At 50.8% G+C, this 20,650-nt stretch overlaps 1 protein-coding gene across 1 annotated transcript; it reads left to right on the top strand.

Moving 5' to 3' along the window:
* The first annotated feature begins 8,861 nt into the window (after positions 1–8,861).
* Positions 8,862–16,140, top strand: LOC121143952. Its single transcript, XM_040756726.1, is given in 2 exon segments — positions 8,862–13,091; positions 13,396–16,140. Coding segments are annotated over 2 exon segments (4,152 nt in total). The 5' UTR covers positions 8,862–8,990; the 3' UTR covers positions 13,447–16,140.
* The last annotated feature ends 4,510 nt before the right edge of the window (positions 16,141–20,650 follow it).

Genomic DNA, 20,650 nt, shown 5'->3' with positions numbered 1-20,650 from the left:
CCTCTTAAAGGTTCGGTCCTGAAACTCCAGCCAATCCCCGTACGCGCCTGCCCTATTGGTCTGACGGAGCCTCACTGCTCAGCCACGTTCTCATAGCCGGCATCCAGCAACGCGTGCTCCTTACCACCTAAGGAAGACTGAGAAACCCACCTGCCTCGCCCGAGGAAACTGAAGCCCAAGGCTGAAAGTGACCTGCCCGAGGTCCCCCAGAGTGAGTTCTCCCTGAGTCGAGCCCGCAAGCCTATGAACCCCGATCTGCCCCCTTTAAAATCTGGAGTCAGGTGGCTTATCCCCTCCCCCAAATCTGAGGTCATAGGCTACAACTTTCACTATCAATGTTCCTCTCTCATGTCTCAAGATTGGCCATTCCTTGTTTTTGCCTTTGATATTTAGGGAGTCTTTTTGAATGGGACAGAAAAACCAGCCAGCCCAGTGGCTGCCGTTTCCAATAGGGAAGCTCTCAAGTTATACGAAGGAGTCATGGCCACAGCAGCCTTTTATGGATAGCTTCTAACAGGCTTGACACGATCTCATTGGGTGCTCAGGAACTCCATCTGAGGGTGGTACTATTATTATCCCCATTTTACAGCCGAGGAAAAGGGGACACACAGAAGAAGAGCAGCTGTTATGACAGAGTGTACAGGCCAGGAAGGTTTTGTCCAGTTCCTAAGTCTTTGCTCATGACTCTCCTGCTCCGCCACTTAGCATAAATTACAGGAGGCTGCACTGGGTATAAGTGCTCCCAGACAGGAAGCCCTGGGAGATACAAGACTCCAACAGCCCTCGGTGTCAAAAAGGGGGGGGGGGAGGAAAGCTTTGAGAAAGAGAATACAGAGGAATGTGGTCCTTGAAAGAAAGAAGGGAGGACCTTCATCTAAACAGGGCAGGCATAGCTGCCAGCAAAGAACAGCCTTTTCTTCCACCTCTGCTTCCCAGATCCCCAGCAGCCTGGGAGAAGTCCAGCTTCTCCCTCATCAGTGAAGTTACTGCTGAGATTCTCAGAGGCCACTCACACAGGACCTGTGTTTCTCCATGCTGGGCTCCCTTTTGTTTTGTTTTCCTTTTAATTCAAATTACAGGGAAGAGATATTGAGATCTGACTCCCCCACCATAGCCACAGCACGCTCCCTGGTTCGCCCTGGCACATCTGGGCACATCGCTGTACAGAAACAAGCCAGTCAACAGTGGAGACCATCGGAAGGTATGTGCAGGCGCTGTGTCCACACTGTGAGCTGTGTGACACAACACTGTCCCATAAGAAGGCACAGGTGGGCTCCACGTCCCCACTGCAAGCCATGTGACACTACCCTGTCTCTCTTCCCTGCTCTTGTCCTAAGATTTGACTAAGGAGTCCTCTCTGGTCCCTTCCAGCCCTAAATTCTTTACTCCCTTGAATCATAGCATTCCATAAATGATCTGAATCACCATGCCCTCCTTGGAAATAAAAACTATATATCTCTTTACTTCCACCTCCCACTAACACAGTGAGTGAATGTTGAAACACCAGAGGAGCCCATTCAGAAAAGTCACAGGCACCTCTCCATGTACAGTTGGATCTGGACATTCTGTTAGCCTCCCTCTATACAAAGTAGGAACCCTACCTACTAGGGTTGCTTGGGGGACATGACAAGAAATTATACAGGAAGCATTTAGCACAAGAACTTGGGAGCTGAGGCTGGGCTGGTCCCCTCCTGGCCTGATTCCAGTCTGTCAGTGTAGCAATACAAGATTCCAGATATGGCCTGACCAAGCCAGCACAATAGGCCTATTATTTCCCCCAGTCTGGACACGACACATTGTTAATACAGCCTAAGACTGCTAGGCTTCAGAGCCTTTCTCTCCCATGATCAGTTCCCATCAGGTTGTGGTTAACTAAATCATTCAGATCCTTCTCACCAGAGCTTGAGGTCAAGCTAAATTTCTTCACCATCCTCCACTTCGTGTAATGCCGTTGAGCTCTCGGCAGAATAATGTCATCTTGCTTATTTCAGCCTGTAGAAGCTGTTTTGAATTCCGCCTCCACAATTTCCTTCCACTCTAAATTCAGGTCCAGCTTGCACCTTACTTCACCTCTGTCCGTATTGGTCAGGACGGAGCATGGTAATGCAGCGCTAGAGACACGCGTGTACCGAGAGTTGAGCCAGAGCAACACCAACACAACAGTTCCGAATTACCATATACCCACCGTGTGCGCACTTCGCAAGCACTGTGCTTTGAATGGACCACCTAGTTACTTCTCCCAACACTAACTAGGATGTTTTTATCACCTCCATCCTAGAGAGAAACTGAAGACTAAAAGAAGAGAAGCCAGGATTTGATTTTATAATCTTGGTGACAGACTTGGTTGTTATCCATCAGGGACTTACATTCCTGATCATGTGACTCCATTAGTCCCCGTAGACATTCTCCTCTCTACCTCCTCATATCCGTACCACCAGGCCCAGAGCCCACGTAACTTTGCTGAAGCTCTGGAAACGTCACCAGCCCTATTAGCCTCAGAAGACTGGAGCATAAACCTGGGCCCCTTCTTCACAGCCATCAACTTCTCCTTAAAGAACTTCTCCCTAGTGGGCAGGAGCTTCCCCTCCAGTGGGAGGATTTTTGGGTCTAGCTCAGGCTCTCAGTTAAGGACAAATGAGTGTACATTCTCTATGCTGCTCTACACCTCTCTGAATCCACGCAAAGCTGCCAGTGAGTTCTCCCCCAGAGAACTTCTAGGTCCCCTGACTTTTCTGGAAGTAGAGAAGTAGAGTATACAAATGTCCCAGAGGGGTTAGGAATATGGGCCCATTGGTAGAGTGCTGGTCTAGATGCATCAAGTCCCAAGTTTGATTCCCAGTAACTAGCATGGGGGTGCATGCCTGCTATCCTAGCACTTAGGAGACTGAGGCAGGAGAATTGTTCAAGACTAGCTAGTCGAGCCCAGGAGGGGGGAATGGAAGGTTGTGCACACCTTTAATCCCAGCACTCAGGAGGCAGAGGTAGGTGAATCTCTGAGTCCAAGCCTACTTCAGAGCAAGTTCCAGGACAGCCAGAGCTACACAGAGAAGTCCTACCTCGGAAAAAAAATGGGGGGAGGTAGAAAGCCCTTCAGGAACACACCAGATGTGCACATGGGTAAATGTACACTCTCCTTCCACATGCATGCACAAACACACGTGTGCATGCATACATACACATGTAGTGATACATTGCTTATGATTTAATAAAGCAATGGGGATCAGAAAGCAAAGCCAGCCACACTAGTTAGCCATAGAGCCTGGGCAGTGGTGGCACTCAGCTTTAATTCCAGGACACTGAGACAGAGGCAGATAGATCTCTGTGAGTCCAAGATCACACTGGGCCATCCGAGAGTGGATCAGTCTAAAAGAAAAACAGAGCTCAGGCCTTTAATCCCAGCACTAGAGAGGTATACAAGGAAGAAGCAAAGGATCTCATGTGAGATTCAGTTTCCAGTCACAGGGAAGTCAGGATCTCCATTTCAGCCTTGGTAGAGGTAAGAGCTACTGGCTGGCTGCTTTGTTTTTCTGATCTTCAGGCAAGCTTTACTAAATCATAAACAATATATCAACACACACACGCACAATACCTACCTCATTGGGTTGGCAGGAGTATATGAAGATTAAATGGAATGCTTAAAATAGTGAGCTTGACACACTGTAAGCCAGTGGTTCTCAACTTGTGGGTCATGACCCCCTTGGGGGTCACATATCAAATATCCTGAATATCAGATATTTACATTACAATTCATAACAGTAGCAAAATTACAGTTATTAAGTCACAACAAAATAATTTTATTGTTGGGAGTTATTACAACATGAGGAACTGTATTAAAGGGTCTCAGCATTAGGAAGGTTGAGAACCACCCATGTAAGCACTTTATAAAGTGCTTTGTTGCTGCTGTTATTGTTATCATTATTTCTATACAGGGCAAAACCTCACCAAGTAAGACTCTTTTTGCTAAGGAGATAAAATTTGCTTGTAACTAGCTGTATATCTTTAATCCCAGTACTGGGGAAGCAGAGGTAGGCAGATCTCTGTGATTTTTGATGCCAGCCTGGTCTACAGAGTAAGTTCCAGGACAGGCAGGGCTATAGAAAGACCTTGTCTCAACAGGAAAAAGCATTTTTTTTTGTAAATGGTTGGGGGTTAGATTACATCTAATGACTCAGGGTGGTATTTCTGGCCCAGTGGGATGCTGCCAGGGCAAGTTACCAGGAGGAACTACTTGGAAGTTGGTACTTGCATGTAATTGTTGAGGAAAACTGTTGTTGAATACTGTTGCTACCAGCTGGAGTATTTGCAGTCTGTCACTTAGTAGTAAGATTGATCTATAGTCCCAACCTGTCATATCTATGACCCTGATTTCTAGAGGAAAGGGTCAAGCCCATACTTGGCTCAAAAATTCACTGGCCAATTTACATCCTGGGTGGTGATGCTCTAGGGAATGGGATAGGGAATGGGAAGGTTCTGGAGCAAGGGCTTCCTGGAGTAGATGCTAGGATGGGAATATCTCATCTTTTTTCTGATCTTGTGTCTTTATTTACCTTGTGAAGAGGAAGTGGGGCAGAAAGTTAGGAGGAGGCAACTATGAAGGTTCCAAGAGAGGCTCCTTGTAAGGAAGTATCTGAGGGCCCTTGAAGTCACTTGAGGCTGCCACTTCCTGGAATATTGGTTAGGTAATTATGGATCAGGAGAGGCCTCAAGACTGATCCATCTGATCTCATGAGGCCGTGGACCACTCCACAGGAATACTTCCTAAGCTGGATGATTGGTGATTCTAACCCCCAGTTCTTGGGAAACTGAGGAACGTGGAGAGTACATAGAGATTCTGTGGGTCAACTGGTACCCCTGCTTCCAACTAGTTCTTCAGGGTCATCTCATTCTGCACTCTCACAAGTTCAAGATCCCTGTCTCCAGACAAAAGAGACTCCCTGCTCCCACTGCTGAGAAGATGTAAAGATGAAGGAAATTAGAAGCTGGAAGATGTCACCCTTGGCTCACAAGGCTATGCTAAGACCATACAGTGCTGGGGAAGCAACAGTGATCTGGACCAAACTACCAGGTGCCCTCAGGGCTCATGAGATCAAGTGAAGAGCTCCTTGAGCAAGAGCCCAGGCAGGTAGCGTCAGAAGAGAGGGCGAGGATGAGTGCCTGAGCAATACCTCTCCTTTCCTGGCTAGCCAGTCCGATGCCCTCCTCATGCTCACACCATGTTTCTGCAAGGAGGCCCTGCCCTACTCCGATAGCCTTGACCCATTCATAGTTGAAAGAGCCTAGACTCAGGTTAACAGACAGGAAGGAACAGAGCTTGCCTTGTTCCCGGAGTCCTGCCCCCTCTTCGAGCTTCCTTTTTATCCGTCTGAACAGATAGCAGCTCCACATCTCCACTGTGGCATGCCAGGACCTTATGATAATGTTTGATCTCATTCACATTGACTAAAGGCAAGAAGAGATAACAGCATAGCTGGGACCTAGCTAGGTTCATCAGGATTCTGTCTCTGGTTACATATGTGATTTGGGGCAGGTCACACGTCTCTGCATTTCATATATGTTAGTATTCAGGCATCTGTACTGACCTGATCTTGAGTTCTGACAGTCCTCAGGTGCAGCCACTAAGAACACCACCTATGCACATTCACTATGCTCCCTTTTAAAAGGGCCCTGCCCACTCCCATCCTGTTTCTTTCTCCCTCCCTCCTTCCCTCCCTCCCTCCCTCTCTCCTTCCCTCCCTCCCTCCCTTCTTCCTTCCTTCCCTCCTTCCTCCCACCTTACCTCCTCCTTCTCTCTTTCTCTGTCTCTCTTTCTCTGTCTCTCTCTGTCCCTCTTTACTCTCTCCTGCTACTCCTGTCCCCGGAAGCTGGTCTCCCCACTCCCCTTTCCTCCCCTTTCAGCTTTTTATGATCCCTTTCTCAAAAAAGAAAAAACAAAATAAAACAAAACCCTTTGCTTGAATCCTGTTGCATGGCATCTTTCTCTCTCACACTGCTTTTCTTATATTACAACAATGTATCTAATCTGTATTACACGCCATGGTGCTATCCTGATTAGTGAGACAAGGTGTGTATTCAAAACAAACTTTACAGGTCACAATGCATCATAGTTTCTTTTCTTCACCTGCTCCTGATTGTCAAGAGGCATGCTTTTGCTGAATAGGCACTGGGAGAATGTAGAACTTAAAGCACCCTGCTGTGGATGGGTGGATAGAGGTGGGAGGCGAGGGAGCCGGAGCCGGAGAGCACAAAAGCATACTCAAGGGAATCAGGGAGCCCTTGTGGACGCAGTCATGAAAGCCTTCTTTGGACCAGCACAGAGATGAACAAAGTATGGTCCATCTTGTCTTTTGAAGAGATCACATCTAGTTGTGGAGGGAGATACAGGCAGAATATGACCACGTGATATGACCAAGTCCTGTAGAACTACATCTGCTGCCCAGAATTGAGAAGCCCAGATTCAGTTTGAGGGACATAAGTCTTGAAAGGCTTCACGGAGGAGGTAGTAACAGAGCGCTGTAGGATGAGGTGAGGAAGTAGGATGTGAGACAAAGGGAATGCCTGGGACATAGAGGTGATGGGGTCAGAGTGCAGGAGCAGTGAGCAGCTTGCACTGGCTTGTGCGGAAATCGGTGGTCTGTGAAGCTTCAATAGTAGGAGCTTTGCAGCTTCATCTTACAGGCAGAGGGGAGCCCTGGGAAGAGCTCTGAGCAGAAGAGTGAAGTGAATAGAGGCTTTCTGTGCAGAGTTTGGGACCTGAGCTGGGTGATGGGGACTTACTTGTGTGCTCAGTAAAGACAACATTTGCTCATCATTCTCAGACTCCCATCCATCCTCCCAAACGATAGCAGCAGCCCTTTAGTCCCTCTAAGTCAAATTTTCTTTTCCCCTTTTTGAGACACAGTTTCCCTGTCTAGTCCGGGAACTCACCCTGTAGACCAGGCTGACCTCAAGCTAACAGAGATCCACCTGCCTCTGCCTCCTGAGTCCTGGGACTAAAGGGGTACACCACCACTGTGTCCACCTCAATTATTAATAATAATCAGAGGATTAAAAATAAAATCTGGAGCCAGGCGTTGGTGGCGCACGCCTTTAATCCCAGCACTCGGGAAGCAGAGGCAGGCGGATCTCTGTAAATTCGAGACCAGCCTGGACTACCAAGCGAGTTCCAGGACAGCCTCCAAAGCCACAGAGAAACCCTGTGTCGAAAAACCAATAAATAAATAAATAAATAAATAAATAAAATAAAAATAAAATCTGGCCTGGGCATTGATGGCACACACCTTTAATTGCAGCACAAGGGAGGCAGAGGCAGGTGGATCTCTGTGATCCAACTTGATTTATCTAGTGAGCTCCAGGCCAGTCAGGGCAACATAGTGAAACCCTGACACAAAACAACAACAAAAACAACAAATTAAAAAAAAAAGTGGACTGGGGGTATAGCTCAATAGCTAAAGAGCTCACATATAAGGATCTGGATTCAAGTTGAAAGACCCCCTCCCGACATAGCCCAACAGGAGCTGTCTGAGTTCACGCTAAGGTCGAGGGCCCCTGGCCCCCTACCGACATAGCCCACCAGGAACTGTCTGAGTTCACGCTAAGGTCGAGGGCCCCTGGCGCCTCGAGGGCTTGACAAACAGGATATTAGTGGTCGGCCATCCAGAACTGGGGAGTTAACACCGGGGAGTTTCCCATCCACAATGTGCCCGAGATGAAAGCTAAGTCAACCTCCTGCGACTTCCTTGTATTCAAGCCAGGTGGCCCCAGTCTAAATCTCTCGCCCCATTAAATTTGACCAACGAAAATCCTGTGACCATGCATCCGCTTTTGTACCCACGCTTTTCGCTATATAAGGCACCCCCGTTCCCCATCTGGGCGCGCTTGGTTCCCGAGACCAAGACGCCCGGGTACCCGTATGTGTGATCAATAAAACCTCTTGCTGATTGCATCCATACGTGTGGCCTCGCTGGTCCTTGGGGGGGTCTCTCAGATTGAAAGTATCCCTAGTACGGGGTCTTTCATTTGGGGGCTCGTCCGGGATGAAGACCCCCGCCCAGGGACCACCGACCCACCACTGGGAGGTAAGCTGACTGTGCGGATCCGCTGTTTGTCTGGTGTCTTGTGTCCTCCAGTGTCTGCCTGCCCGATCGTATGTGTCTCTGAAACCGCGCCTGCGTCCGTAGTACTCAGCTGTGTACATCTGTAATTGGCAGTAGGGGGGGGACGACGGGTTCGTAAACCCCCCCCTGAGGCTCCGGGAGACGTCCCAGGAGCGTCTGATTTTTGGCTCTCACGGTCTATGCCCAGGCATTTTTCCGTCCTGTTTGGAGCCGTCCCTCAAGGGGAGGGATTTTCAGCCCTACTGAGGGAGGGAGAGAGGCAGGTTGCCCTCCCATCTGAGAGTTTGCTTTCGGTCTTGCGCCGAGCCGCGCCGCGCGACTTCTTTGTCTGTCTCTGTGTTTGTTTCTTGTAACTGGTATTTGTGTCTTCATCCTTTCGGAAGAAATGGGACAAGCAATTACCACCCCTTTGTCCCTCAGTCTCGAACACTGGAAAGAAATTCAGGAATATGCGCATAACCAGTCCGCTGAAGTGCACAAAAAGAAATGGGTAGCTTTCTGTGCCTCCGAATGGCCCACCTTTGACGTCGGGTGGCCGCGGGATGGCACATTTAGCCTAGACATCATTAGGCAGGTAAAAGAAAAAGTCATGGACTCGGGGCCACATGGACACCCTGACCAGGTGGACTACATCATCACCTGGGAAGCTCTGGTTCAGAAACCGCCTGCATGGGTCAAGCCGTTTCTCTCTGGAGTGGTCCCTCCCTCCCCCAAGTCTGCCAAACCATCCGCACCCTCTCTCCCTCCTCCCTGACTCCACTCCCAGCCCCTACCCGCTCCCGATCCGCCCTATACCCAGCTCTTGTGCAAGCCTCTCCTAAGGCGCCCCCCCTCCCCAAACCTAAGGTCCTGCCTGCAGGGGAAGAGACTCTACTTATGGATCTCCTGTCTGAGCCGCCTCCATATCAAGAGGCACCCCACGAGGCGGCTAATGAAGCAGAGGCCATGCCTGCCGAACGCCCCGCTGCGACTGATGAGGCAGCCCCCTCACCTGTGGCAAGCCGGCTCAGGGGGCGGCGGGAACAGGCCCCTGCGGACTCCACCGCCATGCCTCTGCGTACCGGCCCGGACGGCCAGCTGCAGTACTGGCCGTTCTCCGCCTCCGATCTCTATAATTGGAAAAACAATAATCCTCCTTTTTCTAAAGATCCCTTGCAATTGATCTCCCTTTTAGAATCAGTCCTAGTGACTCATCAACCCACCTGGGACGATTGCCAACAGCTTTTACAGGTGCTACTGACTACTGAGGAGAAGCAGCGGGTCCTCCTCGAGGCGCGGAAGAATGTGAGGGGAGCGGACGGACAGCCTACCCAGCTCCCTAATGAGATCGATGCAGCCTTTCCCTTAACCAGGCCGGAATGGGATTTTAGTACTGAGGCAGGTAGGACTCATCTTCGTCTCTACCGCCAGTTGCTCATAGCAGGTCTCCGGGGGGCAGCTCGGCGCCCCACCAATTTGGCTCAGGTAAAACAGGTTTTGCAGCGAGCAGAGGAAACGCCCGCCGCGTTCCTTGAGAGATTGAAGGAGGCATACCGCATGTATACGCCTTACGATCCGGAGGACCCAGGACAAGCCACTGGTCTTGCCATGGCGTTTATCTGGCAGTCCGCCCCAGATATCCGTAATAAGTTACAGAGGCTGGACAATTTACAGGGGTATACGGTCCCTGATTTGCTAAAGGAGGCAGAGAAGGTATTCAATAATAGAGAGAGCCAGGAAGAGAGAGAAGAGCGTTGGAGGAGAGAAAACATTGAGAGGGAGGAAAGGCAGCGAAAGGAAATGGAAGAGAGAGAAAATGCCAGGGATAAAAGGAGACAGAGGGAGCTTTCACGGTTGATGGCCACTGTAGTGTCAGGACAGAGACAGCGGCAGGATAGACAAGGAGGAGATCGAAGAGGACCCAGGGTAGATAAAGATCAGTGTGCCTACTGCAAAGAACGGGGCCACTGGGCTCGGGAGTGCCCAAAGAAGCAAAGTCGGAACAGAAATACAAGACCCCAGGCCTCAGCTTCTCTCCTAAACCTAGAAGACTAGGGGAGTCGAGGCCAGGAGCCCCCCCCTGAGCCGCGGCTAACCCTACACGTAGGGGGGCACCCCGTCACCTTCCTGGTGGATACAGGGGCACAGCACTCCGTTTTGACCAGGTCTCCTGGCACGTTGAGCGGCCGCACGGCCTGGGTCCAGGGAGCCACAGGAGGAAAGACCTACCGCTGGACCACCGACCGGCAAGTGCAACTAGCGACTGGCAAGGTAACCCACTCCTTCCTCCATGTCCCAGACTGTCCATACCCATTGCTGGGTAGGGACTTATTAACTAAACTAAAGGCTCAGATACATTTTGATAAGACTGGGGTCAGCATCACTGACCCGTCGGGAAGGCCGTTGCATGTGCTCACCTTGTCCATAGAAGATGAGTATAGACTACATGAACGAAGCAAAAAGGCCCCAACCGATATGGAGGGATGGCTACTCAAGTACCCCCAAGCATGGGCAGAGACCGGGGGCATGGGTCTCGCCGATAGCCAGCCACCCATAATTGTGTCCCTGAAAGCGAACGCCATCCCAATCGCCGTAAAGCAGTACCCAATGTCCAAGGAAGCCAGAGAAGGCATAACTCCTCACATCAATAGACTGTTGGATCAAGGGATCCTCGTACCCTGTAAGTCCCCCTGGAACACCCCTCTATTACCCGTCAGAAAACCAGGAACGGGGGACTACAGACCAGTCCAGGACCTCCGAGAGGTTAATAAACGGGTTGAAGATCTACACCCCACAGTGCCCAACCCCTACAACCTCCTTAGTGGGCTATCGCCTACCCACGTCTGGTATACGGTCCTGGACCTCAAGGATGCCTTCTTTTGCTTGAGGCTACACCCCAACAGCCAGTTGTTATTTGCCTTTGAATGGAGAGACCCAGCTCGGGGAATCTCCGGTCAGCTGACCTGGACAAGGCTACCCCAAGGGTTTAAAAACAGCCCCACTCTCTTTGACGAGGCACTACACCGGGATCTGGCCGTTTTTCGGGTCCAGCACCCCTCTCTGATTCTGCTCCAGTACGTAGATGATTTGCTGCTGGCGGCTACGTCAGAGGAAGACTGTCGCCGGGGCACCGAGACCCTACTCCAGGTCTTGGGGAGTCTGGGGTACCGGGCATCGGCCAAGAAAGCCCAGCTCTGTTTAAAACAAGTGACCTATCTGGGCTACAAAATAAGGGAAGGGCAGAGGTGGCTAACTGAGGCCAGAAAGCGAACCATTCTGAACATTCCCGCCCCAAGAACCCCCCGTCAATTACGGGAATTCCTGGGAACCGCAGGCTTCTGCCGCCTCTGGATCCCGGGTTTCGCTGAGTTGGCCGCTCCCCTCTATCCCCTCACGCGGACCGGCATCCCCTATAACTGGGGAACGGATCAGCAGCAGGCCTTTGAGAATATCAAACAGGCCCTCCTACACTCCCCGGCCCTGGGACTGCCCGACTTGCTGAAGCCCTTCGAGTTATACGTTGACGAAAGACAGGGCTACGCGAAGGGGGTGTTAACCCAGAAGCTGGGACCATGGAGGAGACCGGTGGCCTATTTATCCAAGAAACTGGACTCAGTGGCCGCAGGATGGCCACCCTGCCTCCGGATGGTAGCGGCGATAGCAATTCTGGTTAAAGATTCTGGCAAACTGACCATGGGTCAACCCCTTACCGTTCTGGCCCCGCATGCTGTTGAAGCAATCATCCGACAACCTCCGGACAGGTGGCTCACCAATGCGAGAATGACTCATTACCAAACCTTACTATTAGATACCGACCGAATCCGGTATGGGGCCCCGGTGGCCTTAAATCCAGCCACCCTCCTACCTCTCCCTGGCACCCCCGAACACCATGATTGTCAGCAGATCCTGGCCGAGGTACATGGCACTCGCCCAGACCTCTCAGACTTGCCCCTCCCCAACCCTGAACACGTCTGGTACACGGACGGGAGCAGCTTCATGGAACACGGAGAGCGGCGGGCCGGTGCGGCGGTGACCACGGAAGATCAGGTAATATGGTCCCAAGCTCTACCTGCAGGAACCTCCGCTCAGAAAGCGGAGCTCGTAGCTCTGACCCAGGCTCTAAGACTGGCGGAGGGAAGGAGATTGACGGTGTATACCGACAGCAGATATGCCTTCGCCACGGCCCACATCCATGGCGAAATATACAGAAGGAGAGGTTTACTTACTTCGGAGGGAAAAGAGATTAAAAATAAAAAAGAAATACTAGCCTTGCTACAGGCCATTCATCTGCCGCGAGCTCTCAGCATCATCCATTGCCCAGGGCACCAGAAAGGGGACACTCCAGTTGCAAGAGGCAACAGGATGGCTGACTGGGCGGCGAGGGCGGCCGCCACTGAGGAAAAACGGGTCGAAGTCCTATCGGTTGACTCTAGACCTCATCATGGTGACTCCCGATGGGAATACACGGAACAAGATGTCAAGGCTCTGCACTCCCTGGGAGCACGGGAAGATCTAAAAACTGGGAAATGGGTGTACCAAGGAAAGGTAGTGTTGCCCTACGAAATGGGCCGCCATTTGATCTCCTGGCTGCATCGCCTCACACATCTCAGCTACCAGAAAATGAAAAAGCTTCTGGAACGGGAAGAAGAGGTCTACTTCTTTCTACAGAAGAACGATCTTCTCAAAGAAATCACCGAACGTTGTGACGCCTGCGCCAGAGTGAATGCTTCTAAAATCAAGCTGCCTCCGGGTATAAGAACCAGAGGTCACAGGCCCGGCACTCACTGGGAAGTAGACTTTACTGAAATAAAACCGGGCAAGTATGGATATAAATATCTACTGGTTTTTGTAGATACCTTTTCAGGATGGCCGGAAGCATTCCCGACAAGGCACGAGACTGCCGCTGTGGTGGCCAAGAAGCTATTGGAAGAAATCTTCCCCCGATACGGGATGCCCCAGGTAGTAGGGTCAGATAATGGTCCCGCCTTCATCTCCCAGGTAAGCAGAACAGTGGCCACCTTGTTGGGGATCGATTGGAAATTACATTGTGCATACAGACCCCAGAGCTCAGGACAGGTAGAGAGAATGAACAGAACAATTAAGGAGACCTTAACCAAATTAACGCTTGCAACTGGCACTAGAGACTGGGTCCTCCTGCTACCACTTGCCCTGTATCGGGCTAGGAACACGCCCGGACCACATGGGTTAACCCCATTTGAGATCCTGTTTGGGGCCCCGGTGCCCATTATTAATTTCTTAGGCCCCGATGTTTCTGACTATGCTAATACCCCTTCTCTACAAGCCCATCTACAGGCCCTCCAGCTGGTCCAGAAGGAGGTGTGGGAACCTCTAGCCCAGGCGTACCGGGACCAGAGAGACAATCCGGTCGTGCCTCATCCGTATCAGATCGGAGACGCTGTCTGGGTCAGACGCCATCAGACCAAAAACCTCGAACCTCGCTGGAAGGGACCATATTTGGTTCTGTTGACCACCCCTACCGCGGTAAAGGTTGACGGGATTGCCGCTTGGATCCACGCGAGCCACGTCAAGCCAGTCCGATCAGACGACCCTCAGCCGCAAGGAACATGGACAGCCCATCGCACCCAAAACCCTCTAAAGATAAGACTCTCCCGGGTTGTTTAATTGTTTTACTGTGCCTTGTGCGAGTAGAGGGGAGCCCTCACACCCCGCAGCTCTTAACTTGGCAGGTGTTCTCCCAGACGGGGGAGGTGGTCTGGTCTCTCTCAGGCTACCACGCGCCGGGTACCTGGTGGCCCACCCTCACTCCCGACTTCTGCCACCTGGCCGCCGGGCTGGAGACCTGGGATATCTCCACAGTCGGGGCTCATGAGATGACTCAAAATATACAGTCCCCCCGCCACCCCTAGGAAAGACCTGGCCACAAGGGTGCCGCAATCCTAGAGCTAGATGTCTCCTGGCACAAATGGACTTCTACGTCTGTCCTCAACAAAGACAGTCTCGAGCCTTAAGATGTGGGGGATACGAGAGTTATTTCTGTGCCAATTGGGGCTGTGAGACCACGGGGGATGCCTACTGGAAACCCAGATCATCCTGGGACCTGATTGAGATACACCGTAATTATTCACGGCCCCCTCTGGGCCGCTTTGATTGTGATCATGGCCCTGGTAGATGGGGCTCTTGGTCCTGTAAATCAGCTACCTGTCTCCCCCTCAACATTACCTTCACCCAAAAAGGCAAACAGGACTATACTCAGTGGTTAAAAGGAAAAACCTGGGGACTGAGATGGCACATGCCATGGGAAGATAGAGGCGTTATCCTCAGAATCCGTTTAACCTCCCAAACTAATTCGGCCCCTATCGGGCCAAACCCCGTGCTGGCGGACCAACGACATCCCTCCGACCCATCCGGCCCTAAGCCCGAACGCCTTCCCTCACCGAACGCCACCAATTCGCCCCCCACCAGCACCACTGAGGCTGCCCAACCCGGCACGGGGGACCGGCTTATAGGCCTTATCCAAGGGGCCTACCTAGCCCTAAATGGGACTCAACCTGACAAGACTCAGGATTGCTGGCTCTGCTTAATGTCAAGCCCTCCCTACTATGAGGGCACTGCAGTGGTCGGGAACTACTCCAACCACACTTCCCCACCGCCTACGTGTACCGAGGGATCCTCACACCGATTGACCCTAACTGAAGTCTCAGGACAGGGTACATGTCTAGGGAAAATTCCTCCCTCTCATACCCTCCTCTGCAACTCTACCCAGACCTTGGGCCCAGGAGCATACTATTTGGCCGCCCCTAATGGCACTTACTGGGCGTGCAGCACAGGTCTGACTCCCTGTGTATCTACCGCCGTTATGAACATGTCCCGGGACTACTGTGTCCTAGTCCAGCTATGGCCGAGAATTACTTATCATACCTCAGAATATTTTGTCAGCCAGTTCGAAGAAAGATCCCAACTTCGAATTAGAAGGGAGCCAGTCACATTAACGCTGGCCCTCATATTGGGGGTTGGGGGAATAGCGGCCGGGATAGGCACTGGTGCTAAGGCTCTCTCAGAAACCACCCAGTACCACCAACTGCAGACAGCCATGCAGTCGGACATTAGAATCCTTGAGGAATCAGTAACGGCCCTTGAGAAGTCACTCAAGTCTCTGTCTGAGGTAGTCTTGCAGAATAGGAGAGGTCTGGACTTATTGTTCCTTAAGGAAGGGGGATTATGCGTAGCTCTAAAGGAAGAATGTTGCTTCTACACCGACCACACTGGAATCGTAAGAGACAACATGGCCAAGCTGAGGCAGAGATTAGATCGGAGGCAGAAATTCTTAGATGCCCAACAGGGTTGGTTTGAGGGCTGGTTCAATAGGTCACCCTGGTCTACTACCCTAATTTCTGCCATAACAGGGCCCATAATGGTCCTCATTCTCATTCTGATATTGGGGCCCTGCCTTCTTAACCGTTTAACCCAGTTCGTGAAAGATAGGTTCTCTGTCATACATGCAATGGTTTTAACACAACAGTATCAACAACTTAAACAGATGGATCCAGAGTTAACTAAAGCACTTGAATGAAGGATTCCATTCAGTCACAAGAGAAATGGGGGAATGAAAGACCCCCTCCCGACATAGCCCAACAGGAGCTGTCTGAGTTCACGCTAAGGTCGAGGGCCCCTGGCCCCTACCGACATAGCCCACCAGGAACTGTCTGAGTTCACGCTAAGGTCGAGGGCCCCTGGCGCCTCGAGGGCTTGACAAACAGGATATTAGTGGTCGGCCATCCAGAACTGGGGAGTTAACACCGGGGAGTTTCCCATCCACAATGTGCCCGAGATGAAAGCTAAGTCAACCTCCTGCGACTTCCTTGTATTCAAGCCAGGTGGCCCCAGTCTAAATCTCTCGCCCCATTAAATTTGACCAACGAAAATCCTGTGACCATGCATCCGCTTTTGTACCCACGCTTTTCGCTATATAAGGCACCCCCGTTCCCCATCTGGGCGCGCTTGGTTCCCGAGACCAAGACGCCCGGGTACCCGTATGTGTGATCAATAAAACCTCTTGCTGATTGCATCCATACGTGTGGCCTCGCTGGTCCTTGGGGGGGTCTCTCAGATTGAAAGTATCCCTAGTACGGGGGTCTTTCAAAGTGGGGCAATGGTGGCTCCCGCCTTCAGTCCCAGCATTCGGGAAGCAGAGGGAGGTAGATTCCTGAGTTCAAGGCCAACCTCTTCTACAGAGTAAGTTCCAGGACAGCCAGAGCTACACAGAGAACCCCTATCTCGAAAGAAAACAAAAACAACAACAAAAAAAAAACCTTGAGTTCAGATCCCAGGCTCTCATGTAAAAACCTGAGCATGTTCCTCTAATCCCAGTGCTGAGAAAGGAGGCGAGTGAGTCTAGCCCAGTTGACGAGTTCCAAATTCAGTAAGAGACAGGTCTCAAAAATAAATTGGAGGGTCAATGAGACGGTTCGGTGAGGAAAGGCACTTGTTGACAAGCCTGATGACCTGAGTTCAGTCCCTGGGATCCACGTGGTAAAGGAGAGAACTAACTCCTGCCAGTTGTACATTGATTCACACACACACACACACACACACACACAAATAAATGTAAAACTTAAAAATAAGGTGGAGAATGATTGAGGAAGACCTCTAGCATTGACCTCTGGTCTCCACGTGTATGTTCACACATGTGCACATGCAACTGAATACAACACACACACACACACACACACACACACACACACACACACACACACGAAATGTAGTTGTTGGTAGAGTGCTTATCCAGTATGCCTAAAATGCTGGGTTCAGTCTGCAGGGCAGCATAATCTGGCCAGTGTGGTACACACAAGTAATCCCAACATTTGGGAGGTAGAGGCAGGAGCAACAGAAGGCCATCCTCATATACAAATCAAGTTTGAGGCCCGTCTGGGATACAGGATACCTGGTCTAAAAAAGAAAAAGAAAATCTATTTTATCCCCATTTGAAGCAACCTATTTTAAACAGTCAATAAGTGTTAGTAAGGAATATGTTATGTGGGGCATGGTGGCACACCCCTATATTTCCAGCCCTGGAAAGCCAGAAGCAGGAAGATCAGGAGTTCAAGGCCTTTGCTGGCTACCCATCAACTTCAAGACCAGACTGGGCTACATAAGACTGAGAACCTCCAGACCCCAAGAGAAGGGTCTTCAGTGGTAGTCTTGTCTCCTGCTTCTGGGTTTCAGACTCAGTAAGCATCTCCTAATTTCCCATGAGTGCTGAGGTCAGAGAGAGACAGGACTTGCCCAAAGTTAAACAGCAGCAGCAGAAGCAGCAGCGGCAACTTCCCAGCCCATCCTGTCTGCTTCTGAGGAACAGCCCTTGCAGAGAAAGCCTTCTGCTTTGCCTGGTCTCTGAATACTCACAGAGGATTATCCAGACCACAGAACACCCACCTGCCCTTCTGCACCTCCCTCCCAGGAGCTCTCGCCAGGGGTTATCTTGGCATCTGAAACCCCCTCCTTAGCATCTATCCTTGCACTGTTTTTGGACAGTGCTAAGGAGAGCGTCAGGGAGCCAGTATGGTATCCTCTGGGCTGCGTGCAGAGTGCTAGGTTGGAATCCCATTCAAGTTTCACGACAAGGTTTCCCTGTGTAGCCCTGGCTGTCCTGTAACTGGATCTGTAGAGCAGGCTGGCCCCAAACTCACAGAGATACACCTGCCTCTGAGTTTGGGGATTAAAAGCATGCACTAGCATGCCCAGCTGAAAGTTGGACTCTTCTTTTTCTTTTTTCTTTTTTTTTTTTGTTCTTTTGGTTTTTCAAGAAAGTTTCTGTGTGGCTTTGGAGCTAAAGTTGGACTCTTAAATCTGGAATTAAGATAGGGCCTGGCAAGCCTGGAGGTGGTGGCACATGCCTTTAATCTGGAGGCAGAGGCAGGCAGAACTCTGAGTTTGAGGCCAGCCTAGTCTACAGAGCAAGTTCCAGGACAACCAGGGCTACATACACAGAAAAACCCTGTCTCAAAAAACAAAGATGGGACCTGGCCTGATCTGGGTTCTAGGTTTCTGGGTGTGTTCTGAGCTGGACTCCACTGCTCTGCTGTGGTTTAGCTTTGGTCTGAATGCTAACACCAGAGTTTAGGCCTTCTGAGCCCTAGGCTTTGAGCCTCTGAGCTGGGTCGAGTCCTGGGATTGAACAAAAGTTCTGAGCCTTGGTCTTTGGCTCAGGCTGGACTTTGGGCCTAGTACAGGTGGTTCTCTGAGTTCTGCAAGCTGAGGTCTGAGCTTGAGACTTTGGACTAGGGTTGGTCTGGCTTGGGCTCTGGGTTCTGGGCTCTGGATTATACATTAGCACTGGGATGGTTTTGAGGTCTGGGCTCTGGGTCTCATCTCTAGATGAACTTGGGTGCTGGGCAGGGTTCTAGACTGAGCAGGTCAACTGTGGTCTCTGAAGTGCAGCTTATGTGGGTTACAGTGGAATGTTCCCTCAGAGAGCAAGGCCCTTCACCCCACTCATCCTCTTGGGAGCTCAGCTTTGCTCTTCCTGGGGCAGTGGGGACAAGCAAAGGTACTAGTAGGTTCACCGAGTTGCCAGGAGGAAGTGGCATGTGGAGTGTCCTCGGGTGACCACAGGCTGTCCTGCCTGCTACCAGGGCCCTGTCCCTAAGCAGGGAACAATGAGGAAGTCATCGTCTAGTCTACAGCCTGGCTTCTTAGGGCCAGCATGAGAGAGAGGCAGTATGCTGGGCTTGACTCTGAGTCTGGGGAGGGACGGGTATCCATCCCCAACCTCATTCTCAGAGATGTTGCCCTTGTCCTACCCTTTTGCCACAAGTGGGGGTTAAATCTTTCAGGCCTCACAAGAGGCTATTCCCAGGGCATACTCATGCCTGGATCACTTCTCCCTCATAACAGACGTGTGTGTGTGTGTGTGTGTGTGTGTGTGTGTGTGTGTGTGTGTGTGTGTGTGTGTTGGGATGTGCAGGCACATATGCAGATGTACTTATGCACACACATGGAGGTCAGAGGGCATTGGTGGGTGTTACCTTCACCTCGTTTGAGATGGGGTCTCTTTGTTGTTCACAGTTCTGTGGGGCAGGCTAACAGGTATGAAAGTTTCAGGGCAGTTTCTTGTCTCTGCCACCTTACCATGCGAGCACTGTGATGAGAGACACATGTCACAGTTGCTGGCTTTTTGTTGGTTCTGGGTTTCTAATTCAAGTCCCATGCTCACACAGCCATCACCTTGCTGCTCCTAGCCCCACTTGGTGTTTGTTCCCTTAGCTGTCCCCTCCACCTTCAGGTGCTCCAAAGGCTCCTGCAGTGAGATTCCCCTTCACAGTGACTTCCAGAGACGCTAACAAGGAGTGGAAAAGCTAGCCTCTTTGCTAACCCTACTTTCATCTGCTCCCTCAAGCACGGGAACCTGAGGCAGCCATCTTCACTGCAGTGACAGGAGTCGCTGCAGGGAAATGCTATTAATAAGAAATCTCAGAGCGTATGTGTCAGCCAGGTGTAGTGGTGCACACCTTTAATCTCAGCACCTGAGGGGCAGAGGCCGGCAGAACTCTGTGAGTTTGAGGTTAGCCTGGTCTACATAGTGAGTTCCAGGACAGCCAGGGCTTTGTAGAGAGACCCTGTTTTGAAACAAAAACAAATGGGACGTCATTCCTCCCTAAGGGGGTTACAATAACATTACCTGGTCAGTTTTTTCACAGCTGCCTCTTTAGATGTACATTCAGTTACTAACTTGATTGTCCCCTGTCCCAGACTTCCTTTCAATCCCAGAAAGAAACCACCTTCCAGTTCTCCACCAGCAAAACCTCCAGTAGGCTCTGTACAGAAAACCATACTCCCCGAGACATAAGGGGCAAGTTCATCAGAAGAAGAAACAGTAGAAAACTCCCACATTTGTTAGTCAGTCCAGAATCATATGGAAGCAAGATGGAGGTATGTATGGGACAGGTTGCAGCAGACAGCTTGGTGCAGGTGCGGCAGTTCTGAACCTCAAAGTTCTGTCCCTTTAAAGTCTTTCTGCCCATGAGAAGTGACAAGCTGTGCCTGCTTCTCATTGTTCAGAGTTGGTCTTTTAGAACAAGTGGGGATGGCAGTGAGGCGGCTAAATGTGGATCAAACACACTTCAAAAGTAGTTATTCTGTAGACAGTACAGTCTAAATCCATACTGAAGAAGAGGTACTTTCTGAGAGGCCTTACGATCCTGGTACCTGCCTACGGCGTTGCTAAGGCTCCAAGCATTTTCACAGCAATGTCAAAGCCTCTGCCTGCATCCTTCTGTTTTGAGTTTGTGCCACCCCTACCACGCAATAGCAAAAGACCTGGCAGAGAGCGTGAACCCATGATGGTTTATTTCAGGTGCGTAGCGTTCCTATAGGAGCTTTGAAGTGATTATGTCTTTATCACAGACTAGGTGTAAGTCATGGGTTAGGACTGGAATTCTTTCCAGCCCTTACACAGAAGTGTGGGCCTTTGATTGTCCAAGCACATCTCTCTTCCTTTTGCCTCTGCTCCAGTCCCCACTGGGTTCCATGGTCTTGGCAGCCTTGTTTATATGTTCTTTAAAAGCCTCAAGGCTGTG

The sequence above is a fragment of the Mesocricetus auratus genome, unplaced genomic scaffold (genome assembly GCF_017639785.1).
Source record: "Mesocricetus auratus isolate SY011 unplaced genomic scaffold, BCM_Maur_2.0 Super-Scaffold_100014, whole genome shotgun sequence".
In the NCBI taxonomy this organism is placed as follows: Eukaryota; Metazoa; Chordata; class Mammalia; order Rodentia; family Cricetidae; genus Mesocricetus; species Mesocricetus auratus.
This window is presented reverse-complemented; position numbering and strand designations above follow the sequence as displayed.